We start from the raw sequence: 14,872 nt of genomic DNA, 5'->3' as shown, positions 1-14,872 counted from the left end.
GGTATCAGTGAGTTACTGACTTATTTGTATTCAAGCTTGTCAGACACCTGGGTTAAGGGTTTCTATTTCACCCGCTACTTGTAAAACCTACCACCTGGTTCATTTCCACAATCTTTGGGTCACATTTTTCTAGTATCGACATTACGTGTGCTCGCATCTTTCCCACCATACAGCTGCTTGTTTTTTATCTTTAAATCACTCTTCCGCATTAATTTCACCCACGAAGCATGCATAAAATCCCTATAGTTATTATAGTCATTCCACACTTCGGTGCTCTTAACTACAACCGTGCATGACACTACCCCAGCACGTATAGCACCATTATCGTTTCAGGTTGAGGCTGATAGCTATTTCTTTCTTTTTCTTCTTGTAGAGTAATCCCCTGATGAAGGGCTGAGGGACAGCCCGAAATGCATTGGGATAAGCAAATTTGATGAAACAAGCATTGGATAATATGTTTGATATTCTTGCAACCATGAAAACAATGTGTTGACACAGAGACTACTAACCATAAGACTTTAAATACATTTTTCGTGTTCTAAAAACGTTATTAAAATCACTCAAGTGAAGAAGACTCGTCTAGTCTTTCACGCAGTGCTTGGAGGAGACTTCCCCCTTGTTTGGGCAGCTTTGTAATAGACTTTGTTACCACATACGCTGTAGGGACCAGGCAGCGACACCTCTTCAGCACGCTACAGATCATAAAACACATCACTATTGATGCACTGAGCAGTGCAAGCCCCATTCATTTTCTTTGCAAAAACAAAAGTGCTCCGGAACCAATTGTATCTGGTTTGCCCCTTGCCTGCACCTTTAGACAAAGGAATTGTGTGTATAAAAAGAGGCTGTGACCTCTTGTAAAATGTTCTTGTTTCCCGACTAGAATCTGCCAGGGGCGTACTGCTGCTGGAGCCCAGGGGAAGGCTTATCTCCCTGGGCCCTGCCCAGCCCCTGGATGCCTGATGGACTATGTTGCTGGTTCCTTCTGCCTTGCCTGGGGGACCTGGAGGACTTTTCTTTGCTGGGAGCTGTTTTGCTCCAGCCCCTTGCTGCAGGACCTTTTTAGCTTAGCGCTGTACTTGACTTTAACCATGCCAGCTGATGGAGAGCGCTTTATTTACTATGCCTGGAGCCCCCTTGTTCTGAGGAAGGACCCTCTTTGTGCTGCCCTCGCAGCGCTGCAGTGTGTTCTGAGGGAATCCCGACTTGGTGACTCCCCCCGCTTTCTCTGGTTTCTCGCAGGTGCCCACCCTGCATGGTGCCTGCTGGTTTGCTCTGTCCCTGTGCGCAGGTGCCCACCCTGCGTCTTTGTTTGTAATTTATAAGTTCCTCGAGGGTGCCTACCCCTCTCTGTGCCCCGGAATCTCACCGCCGCAGCCCGGGGGAAACGCCAGAAGGAGATGTCCGGCCCGCCGCCTGGTTGTGGGCGGGGCCGGGAGGATGTTGTTTCCGCTTCCCCCTGCCTGGTGGTAGCCATTGCTGTGACCGGAGATGCTGGCTGCCCCCTCCCGCCGTGACCAGAGGAGGAGTGTTGCGGCCTGTTGCGGGGCTCCCCTGTGCTGAGGGAGCCCCGCGGTGTCCGGAGAAGTCTGGACCGATGCGCCGATGCCGAGAGGAGGGAAGAGAAGTGGCGCCCGAGGACGTCCATAGCAGCGCGGGGCTCCTGTGATGGAGGAGAGAGCCCCGCGTTGTGCTAATCCCGACCACCCCAGAGCCTGCCTTCTGCCGCTACAGAGTCCCGGTAAGAGGGGAGGGGGCTCAGTGCTGACGAAGGTTGGTGCCTGATTTAGGCCCCGTGGGATTGTACCTTTAGGGCAGCCCCAGATGGTAGTGGGCCGCCCCACCAGTGACTATGCTCAAGTGCCTATGCGTGGCTCAAGTTTTGGGGGGCACTTCTAGTTGTTTAAGGAGCCTGCGGGCTCCCCCGACGCCCCATTAGTTTTACGAGCCCATGTGGGGCACCTTATTGATTTAAGAGTCAAGATAGCTCCCTGGGGCAAATCAGTTGTTGCAGAGCCAGATGGCTCCCTGGGGCACATTATTGAGATAAAGGGCCAGAGGAGCCCGTGCTGAGCCCGTGACTCCAACGATGGGGGCATTGATTTCTTCAAGGAGCCAGAGTGCTCCCATGCTCACAGTTATTTCTCAGAGCCCAGATGGCTCCAACGTGTGCAGTATTTCTAGAGCCTAGAGGGCTCCAAGAATTTTGCGCAGTCTTTCCTCCAGAGGGCCAGTGAGAGCCCTGTCGCAGTTTTGCTGATCCTCAGCTGCCCAGCAAGTAGTGGGCGGCTGCACCATTTTAGGTTTTTCTTTCTAGGGACTGGTTCTGTGGACTTAGGAGTGAGACGCACTCCTTCATCCCTTCCTTGGCCTTCCCTAGCTGCGCATCACTTGGTGCCAGCTGCAGCGTTTAGGCCCTGTTCTGTCCCTGTCCTCAGCTGCCCAGCAGGTAGTGGGCAGCTGCTACGTTTAGGTTTTTGGCGCAGTGGCGCAACCTGGACTTTGTTGTGAGTTAGGTGCTTCTTAGGGTGCTAGGAAATGTACTGTGTGTTGTATGTTTTGCGCACCCTGTGTTCTGGTACCTCTGAATGTGTTTTTATGCATCACGTACAAAGTTGCTTTTCTAAACTGCTGAATGTATGTTTATGCATCATGTGTTTTTCCCTGCACCTCTGAATGTTGTGATGCATCATGTGTAATGTTCTTATGCCTATACCCCTAAATGTATAGAGATACTTAGATGGTTGTTCTTCCTAGTACAAGTGTTGCTAGTGAGGTCCTGGTTCTCTGCGTAATATTCTCCTAAGGTGGTTAGGGTTGCGTAGGTGGTACTTACCAGTGATTACTGGTTGTGTACTCTGTTCTATTTTGTGCTACAGTGATTTTATGTTCTAAGTGCTAATTCTAACAAGTATTCTAGTGCTAAAAGTGCCTATCACTGTCAGTGGTCCATGTGGCCCTGTCCTGTACATATCCCCTGTAAATTCTGCCCATGCCTGTTGGCACATTGTAAAGTGTGTGTTTTTATCTAATGTGTTTGCTACAATACAAAGGCTATTTTTATATATAACCTTGTGTGGAGTTTCCTTTGTGGTGGGCCTTGGGTGTTGTTGCTGGGGGTGCGTGCGCAAACACTTAACTTACATAGCCTCCGAGTTTAGCCTTACTGCTAGTGTCACGTTACCAAGGGGTTGAGCAGGGGTTATCTTGGCGTGTAACTCCCTTGCCCTGACTTAGGAGTGGTGGTCTCTGACTGACTTTGGGGCGAGCCTTGGCCAGCCAGAGATCCCATTTCTAACAGTACATAATTAAGCTTTACCTTTTAAAATGTGTTCCAGCATGTCACCCTGCTCCTAGGCGGAGATATTAAAGTGTTGAAGAATTCTAAGAAGCTACTCGTAATCTAATACGGACTGTCTTTTCATTTCTCTTTTATAGACAACTTTCAAACAATACCTCAACCGTGAGCCAATGAAAAGAATGTGGCACTCTGAATCCAAAGGGGACCTCATCTTTGACCGCATGCTGCTGGAATCTGTTCATAAGGTAAGCATTTTTGGTTGCCATATTGGAATTCCAGGGTGCATTAACAGCCACTATAATTGAGTGTGTCAAGTATATTTCAAATAGTTATCTTGAAGATTGATTGACTTATGTTTATCAGCAACATAGTAAAATGCCAAGAATTCAATGTAAAGCAGTATGAGGTTGCCTTTTTTTTAACATGCATGATTGTAAGTCTTCATGTTAGTCATTTTTCCACTGTATTGTAATTGCTGTAATGGACTTTAATGATGTTTTCAGTTAACCCATTGGTCATCCCATTCTTTCTGTTACGCTTTTATTTCAAATGGAGCATTTATCGGAATAATGGCAGGTTAAAGTGGCTTTGCGAGTTTCTGAAGCGTTCCTGATATGTGAGATCGATTCTCCAAGCGGGTAACTTGTTACTAAGTCAAATGAAAGCGCATCTAAACTAGTAGGAATTCTTTGGCGTGTGATGTATGCTGAAGGGTATTGAAAACCCGAGGCTCAAAAATCAAATATAGAGCTCAGCATCTCCCAGTAACTGAGGTTAAGGGATTTTGGTAGCTAAAGGTTGGTAAGAGCTTCCTAAATTGTTTAGCACTAGACGATGTGTCAGACCTGCTAGAGACCGGGTGTACCACGCAGAGCTACAAGTCAAATTAGGTTTCAGGGTGCCCCATGATTCTCTTAGCACATAATAGTGCCCAAATAGACTGTCTATAGAGGTGAAAAAGTGGAATAAGGGTCGTTGGCCACTCTGTGTTTGTTCCCAGTGCAATTTTTTATGTGAGATTAGACCAGGAATCCTGTTGTCAACTCCTCCCTCCCTTCATTTTTCCCCTTTAGAGCACTGTTATTACACCCTTCTCCTTAAACCACTGTTACTACCCCATCCCCTCTCTTATCTCCAGACTTGTCTGAAGGGGGTAACATGATAGGGCTGTGTTCCCTGAGGGGTTGGCCTCTAGCTCCATGCTGAAAGAATAGGTTGACTTTCCAAGCCTGTAAAAAAATAGTGAAATCAATGGAGTGCTGAGTGAATAATTGGAACACTACCAAGGTTCAGTTAGTATTGCAGATAATGCTGCACAGGGAGTTGAGGGGATGTAAGGTAGATGATTGAAGGAAAAGAAGCAGTTAGCGTAGCATATTTAGATATTGATGCTGTGCCACTGGTGGCCTAGTAAGACTCCTGGAGTAACTTCATAAGAAAAGCTCTCTTTCCTAATCAGAAATAGACCTTATCTTAAAAAAACTACTCATTGGCTCTTCCCTACATAAGCACCATACGCAAACAGAAATATACAGCATATCCCTCTGTGTATATAAGCATTTATTTGTACTAAAGATTGGTACCTATATATGTGTATTGCCTTGTGTAATCTTGTCCAACAAATGTTTTTTTTTAATCAATAAATACATTTTTAAGTACAGCACTTGAAAACCAGAGTTTATCGAATGCATCTTTACTCTACTTCTACTTCCTTTATGCATCTATATACCTTCCATGTACTTGGATCTATGTATTTATTACTTTCCTCCCCAAACAAAAGCATATCTAATGCACTACCCTCACCCTATACCTCTATCAATATATTTAATCTACATCTATTACTTCCTTTATGCATCTATAAACTTTCCATGTACTTATGGATCTATATATTTATTACTTCTAATTTAGCATATCCAATACACTACCCCATTTCTTACCCTATACCGCTCTCAATATATATTCTACCTTAACTCTATGGCTCATCTCAAACCTCTTTCTACTACTCTTTCCAATGCACTACCCTAGTTCTCACCTTATACCTCCATAAATATATTCTCTACATCAAGTCTGTCATTCATCTCAAACCCCATACCACTACAATGACCCCCAAAATAGCCCTTTCTAAACTCTCCCCTACTCTGCCCCTCCTTGCACCATCTGACACCTCTTTTACTATACTGATCCATCAAACAAGCCTTTCTAAAATCTTCCCCTCCACATCCCTTTTTACTCACCCCAAGCCCCCCACCACTGCTAAGACGTCCCAAAAAAAAAGAAATCCAAATCCTTCACTCTTCTATCCCTACACTATTCTTTTCAATCGAAATAACAGACTAACATGTCCACTTATCAAATTTCATATGTCACTATACTAATTTAACACTAATCCTTTATGGGTTCTGAGTAGCGTGCTATTCGCCGAAAAAGTGCTTCAACACCTCATTAGGAGTAGCAAGCGCTAAATAACCCTTTTTCCCCTCTTCTATCCATCTCCATCCAAATAACTGACTAATATCCACCAGTCAAATTACTTTCATATTTCACTATACTAATTCACCACTAATCCTTTATGGGCTCCGGAGTAGTGTGCTACTCGCCAAAAAAACACTTCAATACCCAAACGGGGGTAAAAACTGCTATACAAATGCAAACCTTTTCCCCTCCTCTATCCCACCACCATCCTTCTCAGACTCTAAGCTCACCTGAGGCGGAAAGCCGGGTGATAGTTTACTGTTTGTTTTTATAATTGCTTTAGCATTTCCACCCATTTTCCTTTGCGCCGCATTAGTAAAATTTATATTTTAACTCACTTTCTGACACTCTGAGAATCCGCATTAGCCTGTTCTCCGGTTATACGCAGCAGATTACGTGCTGGGGCCGGAGACGCCAGGAGAGTTTACGTTGCGGACATATTGGGCGAACTGCAAGTCTCAGCGCTCTAGCGCTGCTGACGGGACTACAAAGGGAGGCAGCGCTTTAGCTCACGAGACTCTAGGTTCACCTGAGGCAGAAAGCCGTGTGATAGTTTGCTGTTTGTTTAAATAATTGGTTTAGCATTTCCACCCATTTTTCTTTGCGCCGCATTAGTAAAATTGATATTTTAACTCACTTTCTGACACTCTGAGAATCCGCATTAGCCTGTACTCCGGTTATACGCAGCAGATTACGTGCTGGGGCCGGAGACGCCGGAAGAGTTTACGTTGCGGACATATTGGGCGAACTATAAGTCCCAGCGCTCTAGCGCTGCTGACAGGACTACAAAGGAAGATGGCTACCTCTCTGCGCAGCGGGCGCGCCGTTGTCGCGCCAAAGTCAAGCCAAAATCCAGCCCGTCTGCGCCCGTCCGCGCCACGGACGGGCCAGGGGCTGGACTCACCGCTCATGCATTTACTAAAGCTCAAATTCCTAAAGATATCACACTAGTTCCAAATGCACAACCTAAGCATTGCCATCAGGCCCTTAACGTTGATAAATGGGGTAGGTCCCATAAGCTGTCTGGAATGTCAATATGAAATAGCACCTTATCAAAATCTGCCGAAGAAAGAAACTTGCACATTCCTAAAGGGGGGTCTGATAAATGCTCGCTCCATGTGCAAGAATGCACTTCTTATTTTTGACCTTATATCGGAACATGATCTGGACTGTTTATTAGTCAGAGAAACATGGCTCAGAGACTGGTCTAATCCCGATATATAGTTCAGGCCCTACCTTTGGGTTTTCTATTACAGAGGCTAGATAGACCGTCCCAACGGGGAGGTGGGCTGGCAATCATCTATCGAGACACCCTTAAATGTATCACCATGGAACTACCGGACATAAAAGGAGCAGAATGCCTTGGTTTTAGTTTTCAGGCCCACGACTCATTCACTTTTGCTGGAGTTCTGATATATCGCCCCCCCAGGACAAGCAACTCAGTTCCTAGAAAGTGTGGGTGAAGGCCTGACCAACTTAACTCTTAGATTTGCTAATTGTACCCTATTGGGAGATTTAAACCTCCATCTGGACAGCAACAGCGATCCCCACGTGTTATGTTTCAAGGAGATTCTACACGTGTTGAGGCTGACGATACATACAGTGGAACCCACATACAAAGCTGGCCATATTTTAGATTGTATCAGCTCAAATCTGGACACGCTGAAGGTCGAATCCCCTCTTACTCAAACTTGGTCGGACCACAAATATATTGCCTTCAGCCTTAAAGTCGACGACAAAAAGGCGACAAGGATGGTCTTATCAGGAAAGGGGATGCCTATCCCATTTTTTTGAATATATATATATATATATATATATATATATATATATTTAAAGACCTTTATTGCACAAGATTTCAGTTACACAGCTTTTATGGCCTACAACCCATGAGGGCCGGCAGCATAGAGTGGCAATCGGATGAAATGCAATTTAGATAACACAGCCTTCTGGGCGGCAATCCTGGGGTCCGGCGGCGTAGTACAATATATACATGTGAACATCTTTTGGTAAATAGTTTGTCTAATAAGCAGGCCTGTGTGGTTTTTGCCTTTTAATCTGCTTGTGGTGCTGCCGGTGTTCCGATATGTCTCCGGTGTCTGTGCCAGAATTGGCGTTACGGGAACTGACAATTGTACTTCCGGGATACCGTTATAGTGGTTACAGGTATTTGATGGTATAGCTCACTATGGCAAGAAAGTGATCACATGGTGTCGGCGGTGTGGGACTGCCATTTCCATGGTCTGTGTGTCTAGTGATCAGTCGTGTGCGAAGTCCCCCAGTAACAGCTATAGAAGTATGGGTGTCGGTGGCAAAACATTTTTTTTTTTTTAAAAAGCATCGCTCTGGTTCGGGTGTTTAAGTCCAGAAGGGTGCTTATCTCAGTCTTGCCCCGCAGACTGTGTGTGGTGGGGGTTGCATTATGTCTCTGCGGCGGAATGTGTGGTGGCAGCTGGGACTTAGTGTCCAGCGGTGAAATGATAGCGTGTGGACTGTTGTAGTTTGTAGCAATAGAAGGCCTGGACTGAGAAGTCGACCAGTAGGGTAACAAATATGCGAACCAGAACAGTGGAAGAACTGCAGTAGGGAGAGAGAATGAAAGCATAAGCGTCGGTCAATGGGTCGGGGGGGGGCAGATGCCGCAGCTGTGGCGAGGGGGGATCAGAGGGTCCTATTTGAAGTGTAGCAGGATAGGCGTTTGAGAGTGTGGGGGTCTTAGTCGGGGTCCGTGGCTATCCTTTCCAAGGCTCGTCTAGGTCAGTGATCGTAATCTGACAGTGTGTCTCTGGCCTTGTGCTTGGAAAGCATGACCGGTCCGAGCGAGGGAAATCAGTCTGACCTTAGCAACTATGCGTGTGATGTGGGCTATATAGGGCTGACAGCATAAGTGCAGGGGCATTGTGATTTCAGCATGCGTGGCATTACGGGACGGTGGGAACTCCAGTGGTGGTTTAGGTGTGGCGATGTCCAGTGGTGGGTGGGGGGGGGCGAGGGGGGGTTGTAAATGATTAGTGTGGTGGTGCCTCTCAGTGTCTTGTGTCACTGTGGAGGTTTGGGGTGAGTCAGCTCAGGTTATCCCCTGCTCCAGACAGGTTTGTTGGAAGAATTTAAGGAGATTGTCCCAGAGTTGTGCAATGGGGAATTTCCGGAGGCCAAAGGGGACGCCTATCCCATGCTGGGCGAAAATTATAGAGCATCCAGATCTTAACTCCTGGGCGAAAGAGAGCAAACCATCATTTTCAGGAAATGTGGCCACGGACAACCAAAATTATGAGGGATGGATGCGAGCAATAGGGGAAATGATTAAATCTCGGGGGACAAAGCCTAAATCTAGACAAGGGAAAATATCTGCCCCTTGGTTTACAACCCTACTAAAAGAAACTCTAGGAGAAGTGAGCGGATTAAAGCGGAAATGGCGCCGACACTATAATAGCAATGATCAAGAGGCCTATAAAACAGCCAGGAGGGCCTACCATGCATCTATTAAACGTACTCAAATGACTTATTATACCAATCTGATTGAAACTACAAAAAACAAGCAAAAGGCAATTTTTCAAATAGTTAATAACTTTAGGAATCCTAAAATACTAGCTCAAGAAATCCCGCCATCACAGACCCTTTGCAATGAAATAGCAACTTTCTTTGAGCAGAAAATAACCAACCTCACACGAGATTTCCCTCGCGTCATCCTGGAAGATTTAGAAACATCATGTCATGCTCTAAATAAAAAGCCCCATTCATTAGGTTGGGAAACCTTTGCCCCGATTAGTCTGGAGGAATCTCTTCAGGCCATATCCACTATCAAGTCAGGATCACCATTTGATCCATGCCCCCCGCATTGCTAAAAGCCATAAAAGAGGAGGTCAACCCTGTGATCAATTTAATTCTTATTTCATCTTTTCAATCAGGGGAAATTCCAGCATGCTGGAAAGTTGCAGCTGTCCGACCCCTGCAGAAAAAAGCTTTGTGTGATCCTACGGTTCTATCTAACTTACGGCCTATTTTGCTCCTTCCAGCCGTATGTAAATTAGCAGAAGCCTGCGTCAGCAGCTAATGGCGTATGTGGAAGAGAATAATATTCTTCACCCCAACCAAGCTGGGTTCAGAGCCCACCACTCTACAGAATCTGCATTACTGTCCACTACAGAGACCATAAGAGCTGCACTTGATCAGGGCAAAAGGGCAGTCCTGATCCTATTGGATCTATCTGCAGCATTTGACACGGTGTCCCATGCTATTCTATTACATCGCCTGACGAGTGCAGGCATAATGGGCACCGTGTTAAAGTGGTTTAAAAACTTTCTGGTGCACAGACGCCAGGTCACCATGCTGGGCCAGTTCTGGTCTGAGGAGAAGGTGGTTCGGTCAGGAGTACCCCAGGGCTCTAGTTTGAGCCCTACTTTATTTAACCCTTTCGATGCTGATGACGAGCTCAGCTCGTCATCACCCACGGGTGTCGTGTGCTGACGAGCTGAGCTCGTCATGGTGCCACTAAAATGGCATTTTCCAGCACAGGGGGGGGGGGGAACGCCCAGCAGCCATGTGGTTAACCTATATATGGTCCCCCTGATTGAACTCATCTCCTCCTTCAACATCAGCACTATAGCGAATGCAGATGACACCCAATTAGTCTTAGTTCTAGATGAAGATTCGGTAGATGCAGAAAGGACCCCGAAAGAGTGTCTAACTGCGACCTTCCCTTGGATGAAGAATAACCATCTTAAATGTAATTCTGTCAAAACAGAAATCTTACTGTTTTGGTCAGCAAAACAAATTTCCCCTCAGACGTGCTGGCCAAAAGAGGAACAAGCCCCGCCCAACACCATTGTGGCAGCACGTAATTTAGGAGTTAAATTTGACGAGACCCTATCCTTCAAACAGCAGGCAAGGGAAGTTAAGGGTTCATGTTTTAACATCATAAAGGGCCTCAGGAAATGTTTTGATCTCCTGCCCTTATCAGCCAGACACATGGTCGCAGTGGCCTTGATCACATCTAGACTGGATTATTGTTACAGTCTCTATGCAGGGGCAAATAGATCTGCCCTGCATAGACTGCAGATGGTCCAGCATGCGGCAGCAAGACTGGTTCTTAGATAGCCAAGGAAATCTTCGGCCTCTGCCGCGTTGGATGCGCTTCATTGGCTTCCCATACAGAAGTGCATCCTGTTTAAGGTCCTGACGATTGCCTTTAGGACATGTCATAAATATGGTCCACTGTACCTATATAAACACTTTAATCGATATCATCCTACCCGAGAACTCAGATCGGCTACTGCTAACCTAATGATTGTCCCAAAATTTAGACTGGCCACAAAAGGAGGAAAATCCTTGGCAGTTATTGGTGCAAAGGCATGGAATAAACTGCCCCACCAACTTCGTACAATTATGCCCGATCAGAAGTTCAGGAAATCCCTTAAAACATGGATTTATAGTTTGGCGGACTCTGTATGCAAAACATTGGTATAACCCCTTGTTATCTGCTGACAACAGTAAATAAACTAGACCATCTTTGCCTTTGAGTCGAAGCGCCAAGATGCTCCTTGGAGTGGTAGTGCGCTATGCAAATCGTTATCACTTCACTTCAATCAAAATAACTGACTAATATACACCACTCAAATTACTTTCATATTTCACTACACTAATTCACCACTAATCATTTATGGGTTTTCGAGTAGCGTGCTACTCGCCAAAAAATGCTCTACAACACCTCATCAGGGGTAACAAGCGCTATATAAATGCAAACCTTTTCCCTCTTCTATCCCTCCACTATCCTTCTAAATGAAAATAACTGACTAACCTAGCCACCACTCAATTTCTTTTCATATTTCACTATACTAATTCAACACTAATCGTTCTTCGGTTCCGAAGAACGACCGAACCACCTTCTCCTCAGACCAGAACTGGCCCAGCATGGTGACCTGGCGTCTGTGCACCAGAAAGTTTTTAAACCACTTATCCAAGCACAGTCAGCCCAGCAATGTGCCAGCCACATGTCCCGCACAATTCACCTCCTACACAGTCTAGGATTTTCACTAAATTACCCAAAGTCTCATCTTTAACCCGCACATGTACAACAGTACCTAGGAGCGACAATAAACACTCTGGCAGCAACAGCAAAGCCAAACTCAGCAAGAATCAACAGCATGCAATTGCTGATTCAGAGATTCAGACCCCAACACTCACTCCCAGCGCAAGTATTTATGCACCTGATAGGTATGATGGCCTCCTGCATCTTCATAGTCCCTCACGCAAGGCTACACATACGTCCGCTTCAGGAGTGCTTAGCACGACAGTGGAACCAGGTTCAAGGACAGCTAAAAGACCTAGTGTTGGTGACCGGTCGTGCATACTACTCTCTGCATTGGTGGAACACACAAAACCTTTGCAGGGGACGACCGTTCCAAGAGCCTGTACCACAGATAGTGCTGACGACGGACGCATCTCTCCAGGGCTGGGGAGCGCATGTCCTCCATTATACAGTGCAGGGACTATGGACGACGCAGCAGAAAAAGATGCACATCAACCTGCTGGAACTGATGGCAATCTTCATGGCGATAAAGTCGTTCAAATTGCATTTGTGCAACAAGGTCGTGCTGATCCGGACGGACAACATGACTGCCATGTATTACATCCAAAAGCAGGGAGGGACACACTCTCCACAATTGTCACACCTAGCCCAGAGCATGTGGAAGTGGGCCATTCAAAGAAACATGTTCCTCATGGCGGAACACCTCCCAGGCAAGGACAACCAGATGGCGGACCTGCTCAGCAGGCACAGCCATCAGATGCACGAGTGAGAGATACATCCCTCGGTGCTACAACCGTATTTCCAGCAGTGGGGTCATCCGGAGATAGACCTATTTGCCACAAAGGAAAACGCAAAATGCCAAAACTTCGCCGCCAGGTTCCCATACCCGCAGTCTCAGGGCAATGCGATATGGATGAACTTGTCAGGCAGATTTGCGTTCGCTTTTCAACCAGCACCGCTCATTCCGCTGGTGGCACGCAAACTGCGGCAGCACTCAATGACACTCATCCTAGTTGCTCCAACATGTGCAAGGCAGGCATGGTACACCACGTTCCTAGAACTTTCCGTGGTGCCTCACCAACGACTGCGACTCACACCCAGTCTCCTCACTCAGAGCCATGGAGACATTCAGCACCCAAATCCGCAACAGTTGAGCCTTGCAATATGGCTCCTGAGGTCATAGAGTTTGGCTACCTGAACTTGCCCCCTGACTGTATGAATATTATCAAGAGGCAAGAAGACCTACAACCAGGGCATGCTAAGCGGCAAAATGGAAGCGGTTTGTCATTTATTGTTCCAATAATGACATAAATCCGCTAGATGCATCAACGCAAAACATTATATGTTATTTGTTGCATCTACACAGATGCAATCTGGCATATAGTTCCATCAGGATACATTTAGCTGCAATTGCAGCTTATCTTCAAAACAGGCAGCACCTTTCCCTTTTCAGAGTGCCAGCCATTAAAGCTTTTATGGAGGGACTCAAAAGAGTAATTCCTCCCAGACACCCGCCTTCACCTATCTGGAATCTAAACATAGTTCTCACCAGACTAATGGGACCACCTTTTGAACCTCTTCACTCTTGTGAGATACAATTTCTGACATGGAAAGTGGCCTTTCTAGTACCGATCACATCGCTAAGAAGAGTTAGTGAGCTTCAAGCCCTAACTATTCAAGAGCCTTTCATACAGATTCATGCTAATAGGGTAGTGCTACGTACCAACCCTAAATTTATGCCTAAGGTGGTATCACAGTTCCACATTAACCAAACAATAGAACTGCCGGTATTCTTCCCAAATCCAGATTCAGTGGCAGACCGAGCACTGCACACACTAGATGTTAAAAGAGCTCTCCTGTATTACATAGACAGGACAAAAGATTTCAGAAAAACTAAGCAACTGTTTGTTGCCTTCTCTCCACAGCACAAAGGCAACCCCATTTCCAAATCAAGGATAGCCAGATGGATTGTTAAGTGCATACAGATCTGTTATCAATAGGCTAAACGCACTTTAACAGTTCCCCCAAGAGCGCATTCCATACGCAGGTTGGGGGCATCCATGGCTTTCCTAGGTAACATTCCTCTAGAGGATATATGTAGAGCAGCCACATGGTCCACCATACATACATTTACCAAACACTACTGCGTGGATGTACACTCCAAACAGCAAGCTGCCGTAGGAAAGGCTGTTCTCAGGACACTTTTTCAGACTGCTGCAGCTGGCACGGGCAACCACCGCTAAGGAGGAAACTGCTATTTATTCTATGCACAGATATGAATTCAGCAGCCCACATGCCTCGAACGGAATATGCTACTTACCAGTATTCATCTGTTCTTGGCATGTAGGGCTGTTGACATTCATATCACCCGCCCTCCTCCCCGGTGCCTGTTGCAGCTGTAGCACTCAGAATTAATCTCAGGCATGGTCATCACTCACTGTATCATACTCCATCTCTGCCACAATGGCGAAAAGCAATCTGAGGATGTAGAGGATGCCCATGCGCACTGTAGTCCAGGGGAGGAGCCATCTATCTCGTGATACTTCGAAGACTCTTCCAGGACAACAATGTGCAATCATCCGGACCCGACACTAGGCGGCGATCTATGTACAGATATGAATGTCAGCAGCCCTACATGCCAAGAACAGATGCATACTGGTAAGTAGCATATTCCTTAACCCTCTTTCTGCTCCCCTATCTTAGGTGCGTCTCTTTATCCTTTCTCTTACCCAGCAGGGCTCTGCTCTGGGCACCCTAAGGGGCTATCTTTCTGCCATTTCAATCTTTCTGCAGTTGCTTGAACAGCCACCTTTCTTCAAATCTTCTGTTGTAAATAGTAAATAGCCTCTTCTCATTGGTCTACCTTGTCAAGGGTTAGCCAGTGAGAGGAGAACCTTCCTTCACTCATCCGAAAGTTGAAGCGGGTGGGGGTCAGATACTGTTGCTGGTTCCACCTCACTATGTTTCTAGTTAGGAAGGATGATGTGAGGCGTTACTGATAGTCACCCCATGGCACTTGAGGGCTTAAACCTAAAGTGCCCAGGGCAGACTATCAGCGAAGCTCCCCCCTCGTC

The 14,872-nt window shown here is 46.3% G+C and overlaps 1 protein-coding gene across 2 annotated transcripts in view; it reads left to right on the top strand.

Moving 5' to 3' along the window:
* Window positions 1-14,872, top strand: part of GTF3C2 (general transcription factor IIIC subunit 2) — a 908,247-nt gene that overhangs the window by 788,781 nt on the left and 104,594 nt on the right. For both annotated transcript variants that reach the window (XM_086928162.1, XM_086928163.1), the window contains exon 18: window positions 3,439-3,546. In XM_086928162.1, the coding sequence (XP_086784288.1) occupies window positions 3,439-3,546 (108 nt within the window). The remainder of the gene's footprint in view (window positions 1-3,438; window positions 3,547-14,872) is intronic.

Source organism: Lissotriton vulgaris, chromosome 6 (genome assembly GCF_964263255.1).
Source record: "Lissotriton vulgaris chromosome 6, aLisVul1.2, whole genome shotgun sequence".
Lineage (NCBI taxonomy): Eukaryota > Metazoa > Chordata > Amphibia > Caudata > Salamandridae > Lissotriton > Lissotriton vulgaris.
The sequence above is the reverse complement of the archived record's forward strand: the minus strand, read 5'-3'. Positions and strand labels throughout refer to the sequence as shown.